The sequence below is a fragment of the Leptonychotes weddellii genome, chromosome 14 (genome assembly GCF_054177405.1).
Source record: "Leptonychotes weddellii isolate Sample4059 chromosome 14, ASM5417740v2, whole genome shotgun sequence".
NCBI lineage: Eukaryota > Metazoa > Chordata > Mammalia > Carnivora > Phocidae > Leptonychotes > Leptonychotes weddellii.
In genome coordinates, this window is record NC_138382.1 from 52,924,869 (window position 1) to 52,947,098 (window position 22,230).

Consider the following 22,230-nt stretch of genomic DNA (forward strand, 5'->3'; position numbering starts at 1 on the left):
AGACGATGGACTCTGAAAAACAAACTGAGGGTTCTAGAGGGGAGGGGGGTGGGAGGATGGGTTAGCCTGGTGGTGGGTATTGAGGAGGGCACATTCTGCATGGAGCACTGGGTGTTATGCACAAACAATGAATCATGGAACACTTCATCTAGAACTAATGATGTAATGTATGGGGATTAACATAAGAATAAAAAAATATATATATAAAATCCGGGAAAAAAAAAAAAAAAAAGAAGTTTTCTTAGGGGCACGTGGGTGGCTCAGTCCATTAAGCGTCCGACTCTTGATTTCGGCTTGGGTCATGAGATTAAGCCCCACATTGGGCTCTGCGCTTACTGTTAAGTCTGCTTAAGATTCTCTTCCCTCTCTCCAATCTCCCTATGCCCCTCCCCCTGTTCTCACTCTCTCTTGAAATTAATAAAATCTTTAAAAGAAAAAGAAAGAGGGTGCCTGGGTGGCTCAGTCAGTAAAGCGTCTGCCTTCAGCTCAAGTTATGACCTCAGGGTCCTGAGATCGAGCCCCGCGTCGGGCTCCCTGTTCAGTGGGGAGCCTGCTTCTCCCTCTCCCACTCCCCCTGCTTATGTTCCCTCTCTTGCTGTCTGTCAATTAAATAAATAAATAAAAATCTTAAAAAAAAAGTTTTCTGAGAGAGGACTAGACTGCATTTTTTTAAATGTCAATATTTCCAATGACAAAATTATAGCCTTTGATATAAATGAAAGAATTGAAAGCAGGGACTCAAATGGACATGTGAAGATCAATATTCATTATTCACAGTAACCAAAAGGTAAAAACCACCCAAACATCATCCACTGATAGATCAACAGATTAATATGGTATATACGTACAATGGAGTATTATTTACCCTTAAAAAGGAAGAAAAGTTGGAAGCAACCAAGAGGTCCTTCAGTAAGTGCGAGAATGGATACATAAACTGTGATACATCCATACAACGGAACATTATTTAGCACTTAAAGAGTTCTCAAGTGATGAAAAAAACATGGGGAAGGGAAGGATGAATAGGCAGGGAACAGAGGATTTTTAGGACAGTGAAACTATCCTATATGATACTATAACGGTGGATAAATGTTATTATATATTTGTCAAAACTCACAGAATTTGTAATACCAACAGTGAACCCTAAGGTAAACTATGGATTTGGGATGAAAATGATGTGTCAATGTAGGTTCATAGATTGCAACAAATGTTTAAATCTGGTGCAGGATGCCAACAGTGAGGAAAGCTGTGTATTTCTGGGAGCAGGAGTACATGACAATTCTGTACTTTCTGCTCAACTTTACTATGAAACTAAAACTGCTCTAAAAAATCCAATCTATTTTTTTAAAAGTGAAAAAAATGCTGGTACATGCTACAATACGGATGAACTCTGAAGACATTTTCCTAAGTGAAATTAAGCCAGACACAAAAGGAAAAATATTTTCTGGTTCTGCTTATATGAGGTACCTAGAAGAGTCAAATTAAGAGAGACAAAAAGTAGAACAGTGGTTCCCAGGAGCTGGTGATAGGGGACTGTGGTGAGTTATTGTTTCATGGGTACAGACTTCCAGTTTGGGAAGATGAAAATAATTCTGGAAATGGATGGTGGTGATGGCTGCATAACAATGTAAATATACTTAATACTACTGAACCATACACTTTAAATGATTAAAAAGGTCAAATTTCATGTTATGTGTATCCTACCACAATAAAAATCAGTAATATCCTTTGTAACTCTGTATTTTAACTGAAGATGAAAAATTTAGACATCAGGTCAAAAATTAACTGGGGTTACAATGTTGTCTCCCATAACTTTAACTTGTGTTGCCCTCCACAGGTTATCTACTAAGTATTCAATGCAGCTCCTTATGGAAATAAGAGAGAAGTCCAGGGTTCCTGAAAATGAATCCCTGGGAAATCTTCTGAAGAATAAGCTAGCTATATTGCCAATCTACTTTTGCTAAAAATTCCACAACTGCAAAGTCAGCTGGGAATATGACAGAATAGGAGGACACTAAGCTTGCCTCCTCCCATGGATACAACTAGATAACACCAGTATCAGTGTAAATTACCCAGAAAACCACCGAAGAAGACTGGCAGAACAAATTCCACAACTAAAGTCAAGGAAGGGGCCACATTAAAGAAAACAAGAAGAGCAAAGACACGGTCTGGAAGCAAAATGGACCATGGCCATTTGACACAACGGAGAGGGAGGTGGTGGCATGGAGAAGGGCAGAAAACAGACTTTCACACTGTGAAGTCCACAAACTGGGAGGATGAATCTCCAGAATATTTGCCTTTGAAAGTGAGTTCTCAAAACTAGCAGGACTTAAAGCCTGGAATTTTAGAAATTGCCGGACTCGGCTCTATCAGAGCCCAGAAGGCGTTAGGAAGCAGAGTTCAGCGATAAAAGAGATAGCAAGACAAAGAGCCCCTGCAGATATAGTGCAGAACCAGCAAGTGGAAAACTCCAGGGGCAGACAGGAGGGAGAGTGATTTGCTCATCTCAGAGCATGGTCAAGAGAGGCAGGGACCACAGGGAGACTCTAGGAACAAAGGACATGGCAGACACCATTTCCCTCCCCACCCCCCAGCAAAAACAATGCCCACCTGCGGGAACCAGCGTGGTGCCAACCACTCCTAACTTGCTTCCACCAAGTTTATTCACATTCCACCCACCCCCCACCACACACCACCCCATCAGCAGATATGCCCTTCCTAGTCACACTGGCCTGAATCCAAGAGCTGCAGGCCCCTCCCCCAGAAGCCCAGCACAAACCCTGACAATGTCACATCTCCTGACACCCAGGAGGACCTCAGTTCTGGCAGTGGCAGACTTTTACAAGCAGACCACCACACACCTTGTTAAAATGTGCCCAAACCCTGCCGGGGATCAAACACTGCACACAATATGCCAAGAGAGCCTATGTAAACTACACTGAAGGAAAGAGACCAAGACTAAACAGGAGAGCACATGCAACACACATAGGAGACACTCTGAAGCACCAGGCCCTTGGAAACCAGGACCTCTTCTTCATAAGGCAAACCACAGCAAGAGACCAAAATGAAGCAAATACAAGTAATATGCCTGATAGAGAATTTAAAATAACAATCATGAAAATACCAGACTGGAGAAAAGAGTGGAAGACATCATAGAAACCGTTAATACAGAGATAAAAAAGAACCAATCAGAGATCAAGAACACAGAAAATGAAATTTAAAATACATCCGATGGAAGAAACAGCAGGCTAAACGAAGCAGAGGAATGAATTAACAACGTGGAAGGCAGAGTAATAGAAACTAACAAGCTGGGGCGCCTGGGTGGCTCAGTCATTGAGCGTCTGCCTTCGGCTCAGGTCATGATCCCAGGTTTCTGGGATCGAGCCCCGCATCGGGCTCCTTGCTCCGCAGGAGGCCTGCTTCTCCCTCTCCCACTCCCTCTGCTTGTGTTCCTGCTCTCACTGTCCCTCCCTCTGTCAAATAAATAAATAAAATATTAAAAAAAAAAGAAAAAAAGAAAGTAACAAGCTGAGCAAAGGAAAGAAAATTATGCAAACTGAGAAAAGTCTTAGGGAATGCAATGACTCCATCAAGCATAATAACATCTGCATTATAGGGATCTCAGAAGAGAGAGAAAAGGGAGAAAATTTATTTGAAGAAATAATAACTGAAAACTTCCCTACTCTGGGGAAGGAAACAGAGATCCAGATTCAGGAAGAACAGAGATTCCACCCCTCCTCCAAATTCAACCCAAGGCCATCCACACCAAGACACATAGTAATTAAAATGGCAAAAACTAGCGATAAAGACAAAATTTTAAAAGCAGCAAGAGAAAAAAAAGTCAGTTACATAAAAGGGAAATCCCATAATGCTAATAGTGAATTTTTCAGCAGAAACCTTGCAGGCCAGAAGGGACTGGGGCAAGATATATTCAAAGCACTGAAAGGGAAAAATGTGCAGCCAAGAATACTCTATTCAGCAAGGTTATCATTCAGAACAGAAGGATAGATAAAGTGTTTCCCAAACAAAAACTAAAGTAGTTCATGATCAGTAAACCAGCCCTATAAGAAATATTAAAGGGGACTCTCTGAATGGCAAGAAAGACCTTACGAGAATATAAAAAGTAAAAATCAGAGGGGGCGCCGGGATGGCTCAGTCAATTGAGGGTCTGACTCTTGATTTTGGCTCAGGTCATGATCTCCAGGTCAAGAGATCGAGCCTGGCATAGGACTCCACACTCAGCAGAATCTGCTGGAGTTTCTCTCCTTCTGCCCCTCTGCCACCGCTCTTGCAGGAGCACTCTCGCACCCTCCCTAAAATCAATCAATCAATCAAATTAAAAACTCAAAAGCAGTAAGAATAAATGTATTTGTAAAAATCAGTTAAGGGAGAGTACCTGGCTGTCTCAGTCAGTTAAGTGTCTGCCTTTGGCTCAGGTCATGATCCCAGGGTCCTGGGATGAAGCCCCATGTGGGGGAAATCCCTGCTCAGCAGGGAGCCTGCTTCTCCCTTTCCCTCTGCCTACCACACCCCCTTGCTTGTGCTCTTGAGCTTGAGCACAAGCAAGGGGGTGTGGTAGGCAGAGGGAAAGGGAGAAGCATTTACAATTGCACCACAACAATTTACACAAGCATTTACAATTGCACCACAACAATTTACATTTACAATTGCACCACAACAATTATATGGTCAATTAATCTTCGACAAAGGAGGAATGAATATACAATAGGAAAAAGATAGTGTCTTTCAACAAATGGTGTTGGGAAAACTGGACAATCTTAAAAAAAATAAATCAGTCAAGGGATTCATAAAATAAAAGGATATTTTATATGAAACCATATACCTGAAACGTGGGAGGGAGAGGAGTAAAGCACAGGTTTAAACTTAAGCAACAACTAATATAGACTCCTGTATCTACAAATCTAACGGTACGTACAAATCTATGTTATGTACAAATCTAATTGTAACCACAAATCAAAAATCTGTAATAGCAAAGAATAAAGGGAAAGGAATCCAACTATATTACTAAAGAAAACCAACAAACCATGAAAGAGAGCAAGACAAAAAAAGATCAGAGAAAATCTCCAGAAACAACCGCGAAACAAGTTACAAATTGGCAATTAAGTACATACCTCTCAGTAATTACTTTGAATGTAAATGAACTAAATGCTCCAATCAAAAGACACAGGGTGACAAAGTGGATTAAAAAAACAAGACTCGGGGTGCCTGGGTGGCTCAGATGGTTGAGCATCTGCCTTCAGCTCAGGTCATGATCCCAGGGTCCTGGGATCAAGCCCCGCATCGGGCTCCCTGCTTGGCGGGGAGCCTGCTTCTCCCTCTCCCTCTGCTGTTCCCCCTGCTTGTGCTCTCGCTCTGTCAAATAAATAAATAAAATCTTTAAAAAAAAAGATTTTATTTATTTGACAGAGGGAGAACATAAGCAAAGGTAGCAGCAGGCAGAGGGGAGAGGGAGAGGCAGGCTCCCCACTGAGCAGGGAGCCCGATGCCGGGCTTGGGGCCGAAGGCAGATGCTCAAAGACTGAGCCACCCAGGTGCCCTCAACAATATATTTTTAAAGTATCATATACTACGATCAGGTGGGATTTAGTCCCAGGAGGCAATGGTGGTTTAACATTCGCAAAACAAGATGCGCCTGGGTCGTTCAGTCGGTTGGACGTCTGCCTTCAGCTCAGGTCATGATCCCAGGGTCCTGGGATTAAGTCCCACTTTGGGCTCCCTGCTCAGCAGGGAGTTTGCTTCTTCCTCTCCCTCTGATGCTCCCCCTGCTTCTGATCTCTCACTCTCTCTCTCAAATAAATAAATAAAGTCTTTAAAAAATATATACATATGTTTGCAAAACAAGGGGCACCTGGCTGGCTCAACTGGTAAAGCATCAACTCTTGATCTTGGGGTCGAGTTCAAGCCCCACGTTGAGTGTGGAGCCCACTTTAAAAAAATAAAATGTTAAAAAATATATATTCACAAAACAATGTGATACATCACATCAATTAAAGGATAAAAACCATATGCACATTTCAGCAGGTGGAGAAAAAGCATCTGATCAAGAACAATATCCATTCATGATAAAAATCCTCAATAAAGTCCAGAAGAAACATAGCTCAACATAATAAAGTCCTTATATGAAAAACCCACAGCCAACATCATACTCAATGGTGAAAAACTGAGAGCTTTTCCTGTAAGCTCAAAAACAAGACAAGGATATCCACTCTCACCCCTTTTTTTCAACATGGTAATGGAAGTCCTAGCCACAGCAATTAGACAACATAAAGAAATAAAAGGCATCCAAGTTGTTAAAGAAATAAAACTCTATTTGCAGATGACATAATACTATATATAGAAAACCCTAAAGACTCCACCCAGAAACTACTAGAACTGATATATGAATTCAGTAAAGTCACAGGATACAAAATCAATGAACAGAACTCTACTGCATTCTTATACACTAATAATGAAGCAAGCAGAAAGTGAAATTAAGAAAACAATCCCATTTACAATTGCACCACATAATAAAGTATCTTGGAACAAACTTAACCAAAGAGGTGAAAGACCTGTACTCTGAAAACTTTAAAAACACTGATGAAAGAAATTCAAGACAATGCAAAAAACTGGAAAGACATTCCATCCATGCTCATGGGTTGGAAGAACAAATATTGTTAAAATTTCTGTACTACACAAAGCAATCTACAGATTTAATGCAATCCCTATCAAAATACCAACAGTATTTTTCACAGAACTAGAACAAACAATCCTAAAATTTGTATGGAATCACAAAAGACCTCGAATACCCAAAGCAATCTTGAAAAACAAAAACAAAACTAAAGGTATCACAATTCCAGTTACACTCAAAGTTATATTGCAAAGTGGTAGTAAAACAGTATGATAATGGCATTAGACACATGTATCAATGGACTAGAGCAGGAAAACCAGAAATACACCAACAATTATATGGTCAATTAATCTTCGACAAAGGAGGAATGAATATACAATAGGAAAAAGATAGTGTCTTTCAACAAATGGTGTTGGGAAAACTGGACAGCTACACACAAGAGAATGAAACTGGACCACTTTCTTACACTATACACAAAAATAAATTCAAACTGAATTGAAAACCTAAATGTGAGACCTGAAACCATAAAAATCCTTGAAGAGAGCACAGGCAGTAATCTGACATGGACTGTAACAACATTTTTCTAGATGTCTCCTGAGGCAAGGGAAATAAAAGCAAAAGTAAACTACTGTGACATCAAAATAAAGCTTCTGCACAGAAAAAGCAACGATCAACAAAACTAAAAAGCAACCTACAGAATGGGAGAAGATATTTGCAAATGAGGGGCGCCTGGGTGGCTCAGTCGTTAAGTGTCTGCCTTGGGCTGTCATGGTCTCAGGGTCCTGGGATGGAGCCCTGCATCAGGCTCCCTGCTCCACGGGGAGCCTGCTTCTCCCTCTCCCACTCCCCCTGCTTGTGTTCCCTATCTCGCTGTGTCTCTACCTGTCAAATAAATGAATAAAATCTTTAAAAAAAAAAAAAGATATTTGCAAATGACATATCCAGTAAAGGGTTAGTATCCACAATATATAAAGAACTGATACAATCAATATCTAAAAAACAAATAATCCAATTAAAAATGAGCAGAAAACATGAACAGAAATTTCAAGACATCCAGATGGCCAACAAGCACACAAAAAGATGCTCAACATCACTCACTGTCAGGGAAATGCAAACCAAAACTACAATGAGATATCACCTTACACCTGTCAGAATGGCTAAAATCAAAAACACAAGAAACAGGTGCTCGTGAGGATGTAGGAAAAAAAGAGCACCCACACGCTGCTGGTGGGAATGCAAGCTGGTGCAGTCACTGTGGAAAACAGTATGGAGGTTGCTGAAAAAATTAAAACTAGAACTACCCTATGATCCAGAAATCACACTAGTGGATATTTACACCAAAAACACAAAAAAACTAATTCAAAGGGACACACACACCCCATGTTTACATTATTTACAATAGCCAAACTATGGAAGCGGTCCATCGATAATGAATGGAAACCACTTTATAGAAACACAGGCCCACCTCAAGAATCAAGAAAATTTTATTAGATAACTTGTTTTTACATTTATTTGCTCTCACTTGAGGTAAACATTTTAAACAGTTTCCAGGCTTACAATTTTAAACTCCATCTTCTAATCCATAAGCCTTTGTGTTTTTTTCCTCCCATTATCCCTCTTACTGATACTGATACTAGTTTCATTACCATTTTCCTCATACATAAATGATACAACTAGATGACCTTTAAGATACTCTCGCTTAGAGATTACATAGTACCTCTCCCAAATATTCAGGTCAACAAATTTTATTAAATTATTTACATAATTTGATATCTGATACTCACTTTGCATAAAATATTCACTATTTTTAAAAATTAAAAGAAAAGAAATGAAAATTTTAAGGCTTAAAGTGACTTGTTCAAGATTAGCCATACTACTGCTACTTTTAGTTTTATTTCACAAAATTTAGATATGAACCCCTCACAGTGTAGAAAGTTCCAGTTTAAGGCTAATTATTTTTTAGTAATTTCAGGTTAAAAAATTTTTCAAGTCTATACAGTGGAAGGAATCACAATACCTTTTATTTGTCTCTTTCCTTTTGTGCTTGGTTATTTCTTTTAAGGCATACGGAAAATGACTCATAAAATGGTGTTTGAAATCAATAAGATAATTCTTTCGAAGCCACGACTCCTATTAAAATAAGCGAGTATTAGAAAATCTATAAGAAACAATTATTTAAAATAATCAAATTTAAGCAGAAATTTGACTTAATATTCAACTATAAATTTACTGTTATAATAAACCTTTTGTTCATGATAGAAGACGTAAATAAATTTTAAAATCAGAATAAAATATTAGGGCATCCAATTCTCACCCATAGATCTTTTTGGTGCTTAGTAATTATCTTTACTTGCATTTTATCTACTGTTTAAGAGAATAAAAAGGGAGAAAATAAGATGTAAGAAAATTCTTAATCTGAACCACTAATGCAATATATATAAAAAAATACATAAAAAATATATCAGAAAGTCTTCTCCTAATGTTCTATTTATACAGTAACTATATCCCAGGAATTCTATTATTTCCAATTAAACATATTTAACATTGTCACAAAGCAATGTACTTCTCCAAAATTCTTGCAGTCATGAATCTGTCTTTCTCTCCTACTTAAAACATTAATTCCAGATCACAACACTCTTATTTCCTCCTATTCAGAGAACCAACCATTCCATTTTGCCAGGGACTGAAGGGTTTCTTGGGATATGGGTATTTAAAATAGCTGGTCACCCAACAGCTCCTTAGTATCCTTTTCTGGATTCTTCTCTTTATGCTAATCTATAATTGTATACTCAACATGTTCTTTTGGACTTCTAACAAGCATCTCAAATTTAACATGAATAGGGGTGCCTGGGTGGTACAGTCCGTTAAGCGCCCAACTCTTGGTTTTGGCTCAAGTCATGGGACTGAGCCCCGCGTTAGGTTCCCCACTCAGCAGGGAGTCTGCTTAGGTTTCTCTCTCCGTCCCCTCCTCACCCCTGCCCCCCCATGCACTCTCTAAAATAAATAAATCAATCTTAAAAAAAATTTAACATGAATAAACTGAACTCTCACCACCAGCAGTCACACTGTCATTTGGACCATAACACAGGATTGTCCTTGCTTCTCTTTCCTTGACTATGCACATCAGCAGTCCCACTGGCTTATCAGAATCCAGTTGCTTCTCACAGCTTCAATCACTATTTACCATTCTACTCCAATCAACCATTTTACCTAGATTACTGCAATAGCCTCCCAACTGGTCTCCCTACTTTTCCTGCTGCCCTCCTCAAAAGTCAATTCTCTGCATAGCAGCCAGGGTGATCTTTTAAAACATAAATCTTGCTTCAAAATAATACAGGAAGGGAGAAAGGGAATAAGTGTATATGTAGGGCAGGACTGGTAATCCATAGGAGGGATGGTGTGAGGTTGGGCCATACAGTTCTGCTAGAGCTAGATGCTGACCACAGGGAAGTTCACTAGTGTTCTATTTGCAAATTCAACATATTAAAGTTAAATACACATAATTCAGATCATGCCACTCCCCTGCTGAAAACCCTCCATTGTCTTTTCATCACACTCAGGTTAAAATCCAAACTTGTTACCATGGCCATAGGGTCCCACATGATCTGGCCCCTGTCACTTTTTCTCACTCATCTTCTACCATTATCCTAGTACCTCACTTGCACAGGCTTTCCTGCCATTCCTCAACTATGTCAATCTGTTCTCACTTTCAGGGGCTTTACACTTGCTAGTCCCTACTGGAAGGTTGGGAAGACTGGAAGGTTCTTCCCACAGGTCTTTACAAGACTTGCTCCTTTAACTTCACCAGTGCCATTCAAAAGTCATGAAAACACTTCCTGCCCACCTATTTAAAATAGCTCCCCCTCATTCTGTTCGAGCACTTGTTCTCTCTTTACCCTGCTTTACTTTCATCTTTCCTTTTAGCATTGACATTATATATTTGTTCCCATCCATCAACCCTACCAGAAGGTAAGTATACTGTGAGGGCAAGCAACCCTGCAATGATGGAATTTTCTTCATCTGTGTTGTCTAATATAGCAGCCACTAGCCACATGTACCTACATGAGCACTTCAAATGTGGCTAGTATGACTGAAGAACTGAATCTTAATTAACTTAAATAGCCACATTTATCGATGCTCAACAAATCCTTGATGCATGATTGCATCTGACCGTTCTTCACAAATTCTAATCTTCATGGGGAAAAGACATCAGCAATGAGACACATAAAGATTACAATACAATATAAAGCTAAGATATAACATAATTTCTATAATAATTATAATACTGACCCTGAGGCTATTAATACAAGACTGCAAAGACCCCAAAATCCAAGTAAATTAAAAAGTTAAATTGCATTTCATTTTTAAAACTAGCTATAGATTAAGGATACACAGTGTATCAGAAATAAGCAACCTCAGTAAGGACGAGTATTCAACCACTGCAAATACGATTTAATGTACCTTGAGATTTCTTTTTAAAGCAAATATCAGAGAGTTCAGATTTCTAAAAAGGCTTTAAAAAAAACACTATTTAGGTAGAAACGAGATTTTTCAACTGTGCAGCAAATAAACACATTTAGCAAAACCTAAAAGCAAACAGTTATCCTAAGACTGTGCCTAATCTAGATGCCAATTTATCAACAGAAGACCTATACATTTTCTGAGAGAAGAGCTACAATCCAGCTTGTGGGACACAATTTGCATTTAAGGCCAAGGAATGCCATTTCATCCCTCCTTTAAAGTTTGAGCTGTTACAGGTCACACAATATTAACTACTATTATTAACTACTAAGCTATAACTGAAGGTCAGTGAGAGAGGGGAACAGTGAGAATGGTAATGAAAAATAAATTATTGCATTTTAATGTCACCTTGTACAACTCACATATATATTTATACTTTGTCTCTAAAATAATGGATATCCAATTATTACAGTTCAACATAACCCATTTTGCCAAGGTAAATTAGAGAATCTACCAGTGTATGCTTTTAAATACTATTTCTATTTGAATTAAACTTCCTTCAGTTCATTTGAATTTTAAACAGTAGCCCAATTTAGTATTCTATGTTGCCTTCAAAGGTCTATGCAAAACAGTCTTCTGAACTTAGTGTCCTGCATTAATGAACTGCTAATAAATACAGTTGTATTAGAATAGCATGGAATAGTTCTAAAGCATACAACTTTAAATAGCCATAAAATTAAGGCAGTGGTTAGGTCTTTTGACAATGTTATCTGAATGATAGTGGATGATATAAAACTAGCATAATTAATGAATTTGCATTTGGTCCTCCCATTCTATCTAGTTACAAATACTATTACTAAAGGAATAACAATACTCAGTGTCCATATGTCACCAAACACCAAAATGCCCAGAATCTTTATTCCTTAGCCTTCTAAAAATGAAGGAAAGACTAGTACTTAAGATTTATGTTGATATCATTACTTTTACTTTCTATCCCAGGTTCAGATAAATCCATTCAAGACTGCAAATAACATATACTTTTCTAAAAAGCTGTATGCATTACTACTGTCACTAGCCTACATCACAGAATGCCATAAAAGACAGTAAGCTTTCCTTTCATAAAATCATACATCCTACCCCCAACCCCGATCAATTTCTTGCCAATGTATGCAAATGAATCATGAGACAGGCTCAAAATTGTAGTCAATAAAATGCCATGCTATTTGAAAAAGCAATTCATTTAACAACACTACAGATGATGGGTAATGGGTTAACAGTGTTAGAGCAAGCTCTTAAAATACATACTTTAGTATGATTCCATAATGCTTTTCAAGATTATCCAGTACTACTTTTAAGTTAACCCCGTCTTATTTAATACGGCCTATTAGCTTGAAATAGAAAGAATTAAACAAAACCAAAAAACTGCATTGTCAGTTTTGTACATATGTAGGCAACTTCAAAGATTCACACCTGCCTAGTCAAAAGTCCTTGCAGGAATTCTAAAAACCAGATGCTTCGAGCTTTGAAGTATTGTTCCTGCAGCTGCCCTTTTTAAGTGTGCTATCATATTAATTTAACACCAATTAATCTGAGCTTGTTCTTCCTTACTTGCACGATGGACTATATAGTATATTCTCTATACTACAGCACTTTAAAAAAGCTGCCACCAGGGCGCCTGGGTGGCTCAGTTGGTTAGGCGACTGCCTTCAGCTCAGGTCATGATCCTGGAGTCCCGGGATCCAGTCCCACGTCAGGCTCCCTGCTGGGCAGGGAGTCCACTTCTCCCTCCGACCCTCCCCCCTCTCATGTGCTCTCTCTCTCTCATTCTATCTCTCAAATAAATAAAATCTTTAAAAAAATACAAAAAAGCTTCCACCATTCAATTCTCCCCCCAAACAGTAAATATATTTAATCATCACAAAACACGTCTTTTACCATGAGCTTTTCCAGTAAAAATCTGCATAGACTTAAAATCTTAGGTTAATTTCACTAACACCATGCCTACAACTACAGCTTACCTACATATGGTAAATGTAACTTTTACAGATGTTTTCTGATCTTATATCCCTTATCAAGAGAAAACAAAAGAGCATGCACTAATCAAGTCTGTATGTAACTTCTCTAAATCATAGTTTAAAAACAACTCAGGGTTGGTTATGAGATCTTCACTGTGGTCCATTTCTGCTAAAATTGGCAATGTGGCACACTCTGGAAGTACTTAATAAGCAACATTTTTAATCCCATAAAAGGCCTCCAAAAGTAGAATGTTCCTACATAATCAATCTGCCATAAACAATGCATTGTAACACTACTGTGAATTATATCTAATAAATGCAAATGAAATCAAGCTCACCAAAAAAAAAAAAGAAGAAGAAAAAGAAAAAAGAAAGAAATCAAGTTCATTAAGTTATGTATTTCCACAGGGCACCTGGTTGGCTCAGTCGGTTAAGCATCCAACTCTTGATTTCAGCTCAGGTCATGAACTCAGCCCTGCGCTGAGCCCCTCGTCAGGCTCCATGCTCAGTGCTGAATCTGCCTGAGATTCCCTCTTTCTCTCCCCCCTCCACTCCTGCCCTCCCTCAACACTCTAAATAAATAAATAAATAAATAAATGAATGAATGAATGAATGAATAAATAAATAAATCCCCCCCCACCAAAAGAAGTTATGCATTTCACTTAAATTAAAAATATTCAGAGAATCTCCTAAACTATTTTAACTTGCAGTTTAGGACAAAAGCAAGAAACAAGTTTATAGTCACACCATGGGAATGTTTTTAGAAAATGCATAGCCAATTAGCAATAATATACTGTTTTCTAATCTGCCCATTTATGATAACTAAGAAAATAACCCCTTAAGTTCTCACCAATTTATGAGTTTCATCATGTTGTTTAGAGAGTTTCCACAGAAGGGAAATAATATTAAGAACTTGCTGCATAACCTGCAGAGGTTCTCGTTCTATACCATTTCCAATAGAAGCAGCTAGTTGTGGAGGCACAGCTTCAATCCAGCATTCAATGAGCAATGGAATTATTATCTCAATAAATCCTTTCAAGTTTTCAGTAGATGAGAGGCCTTCATCCACACTGCCTAGTCCTCCAACCAGGTACCTAGTAAGGAAGGGTAAGAATGGAAAAAAAATTAATGATTAAAAAATATTATTCCTTGCTTAATTTAAAATATTAAGGGTCAAGTACCAGTAAAAATGAAGTTCCCTGAATTGATAATTACATTGATCAAGACTAGTAAGAAAATAAAATTCTAAAATGACAAAGCCAAGAAAAACTATCAAGTTTTACTTCTCTTTTAGGCTTTGCTAGAAATGAATAAATTAATTACTTTCAAATGACTCCTCCCATCAGTAAATAAAATCAAATCATGAGTAACTATATGAAAACTATTAAAGACAACTGCATGTCTTCCCACCATTAGCCATCAATGGTCAGCAGTTAAAATTCAATATAGGAAAACTGAGCGTGGACATAACTGAAATCCTTCTTACCGTAGCCTGAACTGTGAACTGACATTTGGCTGTGAACCCCCATTTTCATAAACCTGGATGTGCTGCTGGTCGTTGGCATGTTCTTTCCAGTTGATAAAAATGGAGTTGCTAGTGGCATGGGGATTTTCTTTTTGTTCCTGAAGTCCTTCACTTTCTCTCAACCTACTGGATCCATCTGCCAAGGCCTGAAGGAATTTACTGAGTCTCACTAAGACTTTCAGCCTCCACTGCTGAGAAGTGAGTCTCCGATTAGGATTTACAGAAAGTATCCAGGACTGGGATCTGTCTCTATTTATCAGTCCTTTGGACAGCTGCTGATGAGAAATAAGTTCTACAAAATTCTTAAGCAATATACTGCTACGGCCAGTAATTAAGGCTGGGTACTGTTCCAGCAGAATGTCCAAAACTTTTAAAGAGTCCTCCTGAATTCCTTCAGTAATGTGAGTCATGGCACTAGAGAGATGGGCACTTACCAAAGGAAAAAATGGAGAAATTTGTTCAGCTCGTATTTTGGGGGCCAGGAATTGAAGAAGTTGAACTGCTGCTAATCGTACATTAGCATCTTTATCTGTAAACACAGCAGTCACTTCACTTAATATGTTTGAAAGGTGTGCATCAATTATAAATGGGTACTGAGACAAAAGGTCTTTAAGTCCAAGAAGAGCACTTTGTTTAACCCCAGCATTGTAGTGATGCATCTGTGACAGCAAATCCTAAAAATAAAAACAGAGGATTTAGCTATATATGCATATTATAACATTTTCAAATAAACATGCTAATAACTAAAACTATAAACTCACACTCCTTGGGGAAACTGCTTCAATAAGTATTTTTTAAATGTTACCTAGCCTCTACTAAGAACAGAAACATTGTTTTAGCTTTAAAATAGATTTAGCTTAGGGGCGCCTGGGTGGCTCAGTCACTTAAGCATCTGCCTTCTGCTCAGGTCATGATCTCAGGCTCCTGGGATGGAGCCCCGCATCAGGCTCAGCAGGGAGCCTGCTTCTCCCTCTCCCTCTGCCACTCCCCCTGCTTGTGCACGTGCGCTCTAATAAATAAATAAAATCTTTTAAAAAATAAAATAGATTTAGCTTAATAAAAACATAATTTTCAGTTAGAATTTTCTCTTTCTGAAATTGACCTACATGAAGGCTTAGGCAGGCTATCATTTAAAGTGACAGCAGTCATCATCACAATTTAAAGACCTACTACAGGGGTGCTTGGGTGTGGCTCAGTTAAGTGTCTGCCTTCAGCTTGGGTTGTGATCCCAGGGTCCTGGGATCGAGCCCCATGTCAGGCCCCCCGCTCAGTGGAGAGTCTGCTTCTCCCTCTCCCTCTCCCCCAGCTTGTGCTCTCTCTCTCCTCTCTCTCGCTCACTCTCTCAAATAAATAAAATCTTAAAAAAAAAATAAAGACCTACTATATATCAAACATACAGTAAATGCATTTATATTATTTAACAGGCCCATTCTGCCTATTTTAAATGGTCTTTCAGGGTGTGTGTGTATATCCTGAGTATAACACTTGACAATTTTATTTGTGGAATAATTTATATAATTTGTGAAAAAAACGTAACTTCAAATACCTTTTTAATATTATTTAACCTTCAGAGCTTAAAAGCAAAACTAGAAAGTGTTTATCCTCACAAAAACTTGTTCACAAATGTTCCTAACAGCACTACACATAAGAGTCAAAAAGTGGCAACAAACTGGGTGGGGGATGGCCTAGATGGGTGATGGGTATTAAAGAGGGCACTTGTGATGAGCACTAGGTGTCGTATGTAAGTGACGAATCACTGATTTCTACTCCAGAAACCAATATTGCACCACATGTTAACTAACAAAATTTAAATTAAAAAAAAAGAAGTGGAAACAACCAAATGACCATCAACTGATGTCTGATAAAATGTGACATAACAAGGCACTGGAATAGTATTCAACAATACAGGGCGCCTGGGTGGCTCAGTCATTAAGCATCTGCCTTGGGCTCAGGTCATGATCCCAGGGTCCTGGGATCGAGCCCCGCATCGGGCTCCCTACTCGGGAGCCCCTACTCCCCCTGCTTGTGTTCCCTCTCTCACTCGCTCTCTCTCTGTCAAATAAATAAATAAAATCTTTAAAAAAAAAAAAAATACAAAGGAATGAAGTACTGTTCTGAGAGAGATGCTATACCATGGATGAACCTCAAAAACATGCTAAGCAAAAGACCAACAACAAAAGAGCACATGTCATATTGTTCCATTTATATTAAGTGACCAGAATAAGCAAATCTATACAGATAGAAGGTAGATTAGTGGCTGCCTAGAGCAAGCAGAAAAGAATGGGGAGTGACTTCTAATAGGTCATAGGCCATGATTAATATGTTCTAAAATTAGATTATGGTGATAATAGCATAATTCCATAAATATATTAAAAACTACAAAATGGTACATTTTATTTTAAGTAGGCTCTATGCTGGGTATGGAGCCCAATGCAGGGCTTGAACTCACGACCCTGAGACCAAGTCCTGAGCTGAGATCAAGAGCCATATGCTTAACCAACTGAGACACTCAGGCACCCCTGGAGTGGTATACTCTAAACGGATGAATTTTATTATGCATAAGTTACACTTCAATAAAGCTGTCAAAATTTTAAGCAAAACTATTGCTCAAACTTTAACTTCACACATTTACAATGAACCTGTAAGTTATGTGGTATGTATGGATTCAAAAGTACGGTAAGATCTTCATGAACTATAAAAACAGCTGGAAAACTATCACATCAAAAACTTGATACATCAAAAAGTTAAACACAAGAATTATTTCCAGATCATATATTAAATCATCAAATAGGTATACAATGAAGAAATCCCTGCGGGTTTAGTTGAACAAGTCTTTCTAGAGGTGGGAAAGCTACAGTGGCAGCTGAGATTTGGTTAACAAACTCCAACCATCAGCCATCCATAAACCCTGAGAATTAAAAAACCTTTTCACAAAAATCATTCTAGATAATTTCAAAGGAAATGTTATTTTACCAAAACAGTATTTATGGTTTACCTTTATGTTAAGTTTTCTATTGTTTGTTGGAAGAGTTCCATCTTCTTTGAGTTGCTCAGGCAGATGTATAGTCTTCGTTTTAAAGTTTGTAATAGTAGCATTTTCTAACTTGGGTTTCTTTTTACCAACTTTTAGTTTTACTTTTTGAAAATCATCTTGGCGTTTTCTTTTTTTGGTCATTCTTGAGTGCTATAGTGAAAAGAATTTTAAAACAATGGGTAAAAAAAGATAAATTCAAAAGAATAAAGTTTTCCAACATTTACATTACTCTAAAATTTCAAAGATAATCAAGAATCAGGGCCAACAAGAACTATGCCAAAGGATCAAAGTATTAAATGGAAAATACCTTTACCAAGAGGTATACCTTAGTCAAGAGATATTGTAAAGAGGAGTCATCAACAATAACGCAACAATCCTGCCACAGGTTTGTCAAGGGTTTTTAGCTGAGGAACCTTTGTCAAGCAATTGTGCTAAATGGAAACCTTTTGAAATAACATCCCACCCAGGGTTTGGCAGGAATGGGGGGGGGGGGGGCGCCAAGCACACATTTGCTATAGATATACCTTGTTATCTGCTCCTGGCCCCTGAAAGTCCCTGAGGAACCTCGACTAACAAAACTAAGTTTTTTAATACAGCCTGTAATAGTCAAAAAAGTTTCATGAACCTAAGTTGACGCTTGAAAAAAATATAAGATTCAGAGATATGCAGCAAGGAGAGTTAATGAGCATTTCATGAGTAAGGAAAACGGTATAGATCAGAAGAGAGAATATGCCTAGTATAGGCAAAAATGAGATAGCATTTTGAACACCAGGATAGGTTCAGATTAGATATAAACAGAAAACAGTATCCAAAAGCAGGATAAAAAGCAGTATAAAAGGAAATATAGTGTAACAGAGGAGTAAGAAACAAAGATGAGCTAGGCCACTGTTTTAATAAATAACTTGGGCATAAACATGTCATCTTGCACTTCCCCCTCTACACCACCTTCTTTCAATTTACATCCAAATTTTCCCACTTACATACAGAACCTTTGATTTGTGTCTCCTACCCATTCCCAGGACACTTCTTAAATCCTTTATTTCCACCCTAGACTGTTTATTAGTTTCCCCCATCAGTATGCTTGCCTTGTTTCTAGCGTCTACTCCCTAGCCCATTTGCTGGAGTCACAAGAGAGCTCTTCCTAAACAGAGATCTGACCAAGGCTCAGGAGTTTTCAGCTGTTCCTTTACTCCCTTACAGTAAAAACTCCATAGCTTGACATATCACGTCCTTCCTAACTTCCTCTCCAGCTTTATCTTCCCACAAGCTAACATCTATCTAAAAAATAGCCTCCTATACCAGCTCAACTCTTCTTGAAACCTTTTACAACATACTGCAAAAATAATGAATTCTGCTTGTCACTATACACCCACTGCAATAGGTAAATACATCTGAAATAAATAAAACTTCTCGGGGCGCCTGGGTGGCTCAGTCGTTAAGCGTCTGCCTTCGGCTCAGGTCATGATCCCAGGGTCCTGGGATCGAGCCCCGCATCGGGCTCCCTGCTCAGTAGGGAGCCTGCTTCTCCCTCTCACACTCCCCCTGCTTGTGTTCCCTCTCTCACTGTGTCTCTCTCTGTCAAATAAATAAATAAAATATTAAAAAAAAAAACTTTGAAATAAATAAAACTTCTGGTCTGTCATAATTATCCTGGGTCCAGGTACTTTTTCTAAATAAATCACAATACTTTAAGTCAGAGTCCAAAAAATTTAAGTAAATGAAGGTTTACATTTATGTGAAATTAAATGGCTTGTGCAAGACCAAGCAGCTCAAGTTCCAGGAATCCAGAAGCCAATCGCCTATATTATATCCAAACTCACATGATTTCAAGGTTTTAATACATTAGAGCCCCTTGAGCTAAGTAGATTTGGCTACATAGGTTAAGAGCAGATTCTAGAGCTAGACTGATTCAGTTCTTATCCAGACTGCCACTTTCTAGCTGTAGTTAAAACTGTACCTCAGTTTTTATCCACAAAATAGGGATAATAATACTTAACATCATACAATTATTATGAGGTAAGATTAATGAGGAGCAAATGAGTTCATATTTATAAAACACTGGGAACTGCACCTGGCACTGTCAAATATGTATAAGCACAAACATGTATATTTTCTTAAAGTCTCAGGACTAATACATATCAAGCACAGTCTTAAATGCATTATGTACATTAGCATTCAATTTTCACAAAACCATGTGAGGAAGGTGGTACTAAATCCATCTTAAAGATGTGGCTGACAAAGATTTGTCAGACCTATATTAGGGAGTTGAAGAGGGACTAAAAGCTCTGCAAAATCAGCTTTATGTTATACGAACTGGAATTAAGGTGAGGATTGCAAACCTGAGTGGCAAAATGGTTTGTTTATACCAATTCCAAATTTTCATCCCACCCACACCTCTAGTTATTCTAGTTTAAAAAAAAAAAAAAATGGGTAAGCAGCACCTAAAATGAATATTCACATTGCCTTTTTTAATAAAAAAAAGTTTTCATTGATTAAGCAAGCACACTTCGTGAGCTTTCCCTACAATCTTATTACTAGCTAGTACCAGAGATGAAAATAAATGGTACAAGACAGAAAAATCAAATGAATTAACCCCAACTCACCAATCCTCTGTGCTATCTTTAGCCACAAACTACCTGACATGTGTCCAACATAGTCTGTCAAGCTCATGTCATATTATCCATCACTTTGTATTAGTCACACTAATTTCCCTATTAGGAAAACTAAGAGGGCTCATCGCCATTCCTTGACTTTTAAAGTTGGTACTATTATTTTGCGGTACAGAGAGAACATTTTTATACTAGGAACTTCTAAAGTTCTATTACCAATTTGTTATTTTCACTTTAAAGTAAAGATTTTCAGGGGCACCTGGCTGGCTCTGTCGGGAGAGCATGCAACTCTGGACCTCAGGGTCATGAATCTGTGCCCCATCTTGTATGTGGAGATGACTTAAAAATAAAATCTTTTAAAATAACTAAAATAGGGGCGCCTGGGTGGCTCAGTCGTTAAGCGCCTGCCTTCGGCTCAGGTCATGATCTCAGGGTCCTGGGATCGAGCCCCTCTTTGGGCTCCCCGCTCAGCGGGAAGCCTGCTTCTCCCTCTCCCACTCCCCCTGCTTGTGTTCCCTCTCTCGCTGTGTCTCTGTCTGTAAAATAAATAAATAAAATATTTAAAAAAAATAAAATAACTAAAATAAAAATAAATAAAATATAGATTTTCATAGCACAGCAAATCAAATAGTTTGACAAAGCCACTCTAACAGTACCGGTGTTGAACAGAAGGTACAAACTCCAGCCTCAAGGGCTGAACTTTCACATCACTGGACCTCCTACACGGGTGAGCCCCTGAAGTTTTAAAACTGGATTTCATACATTCCAGTTGCAAATCTCCTAATTGCAATACAAGTAAGATTCTAGGGTGTCAGAATTTCGACCGAATCAAATTCCAGCTAGTTTGTCTGCCACCCCATTACCCTAATTTCTAACTTCTTTAAAAAATAATAACAAAGCATACTGTAGTTTTCCTTTGATAATTTCCTCGCCAACCCCTTACTCTCACGAGTTCCTCCCAACTCTACTGAGGGGGCCAATCGGAGAAACCAGACTTCTCAGAAAGTAAATGCCCCAAAGAGGGGTGAATCAGAGAACCGCCTATGCCGCTCTGCTCGGTACAGACCGCTTAACCCCCCACACCTGGACGGCAACAGGGCCGAATAGAAGACGCCCGCTCATCCCCACCGCGCGTCTTAGTCCAGCATCCCAGAAGTGAAGAGCCCGTGGATCGTTAAGAACTACCGTTCCTTCTACTCCTGCGGACGGTGGTCAGGAACACAGTCGGGGAGCCGGGGCCCAAATCAAGGCACACCGGCCTAAAAGTCTCTCAGACGCGAAACCGCGCGAACCCGCCCAGTCACTTGAGGCGCTTCAAACGCCTGCGGGGCGCCCCGCCCCCGCACTGCCCCGCTCAGCACCCAGGCCCCGCTCCGCAGCGGCGCCGCGAGACGGCCCCCGGGGGCACAGACCGGCCACAGCCGGCCTAGCCCGCCTGGGCCGCGAACCGGGGGGCGACGGCTCCGCGCGCCGTCCCGCGCCCCGGGAGGGCCCGGGCCGACGGGCGGCGGCCGCTCACCTGAGGGCCCGGCCGGGACCGGGGCGCGGAGGCAGAGGAAAAAAGCGTCCGAGCAGAAGCCGACCGGGCGACGGTGTGCGCCACGGGCCTCCGCCTCTCGCTCCCGGAGCGTGTTTTCAAATCGCCTCGTCCTCACGCGGCCGCGTCTCCTTCCGCCGCCCGGAAATCAGGGCCCCTCCCCCGCCGCGCCGCGCTCACGTGACCGCGGCCCGCAGCCGCGCGCAGCCGGGGAGGCGGGAGTGGGAGAGGTAGGCCCCGCCCCCGGGAGGAGGGGGCCCGCCGGAAGCCCCTCGCGCTCCGGGAAGCTGAGGGAGGAGAGCGCAGGATTGGAGGACAAAGCTTGGCCCCAAGTCCGGTCCCGAACTTCCTGGGCGTGCGTGGGGCGGGGCGGGGGAGGGAGTGCGGTATCTCCCTGGTTACAGCTGCTTGAGAGCTTGCCTTT

General features: G+C 39.7%; 1 protein-coding gene across 4 annotated transcripts in view; it reads right to left on the bottom strand.

The window, feature by feature from the left end:
* Nucleotides 1-21,975, bottom strand: part of TEX10 (testis expressed 10) — a 62,991-nt gene extending 41,016 nt beyond the window's left edge. For all 4 annotated transcript variants that reach the window (XR_004078120.2, XM_031036465.2, XM_006741095.3 and 1 more), the window contains exons 1-5: nt 21,789-21,975; nt 17,622-17,810; nt 14,588-15,300; nt 13,952-14,195; nt 8,643-8,755 (exon numbers count right to left, since the gene is read on the bottom strand). Coding sequence is in view for 3 of the 4 variants with exons in the window: in XM_031036465.2 (XP_030892325.1) it covers nt 8,643-8,755; nt 13,952-14,195; nt 14,588-15,300; nt 17,622-17,801 (1,250 nt within the window). In the remaining variant the exon portion in view is untranslated. The remainder of the gene's footprint in view (nt 1-8,642; nt 8,756-13,951; nt 14,196-14,587; nt 15,301-17,621; nt 17,811-21,788) is intronic.
* Between the last annotated feature and the right edge of the window lie 255 nt (nt 21,976-22,230).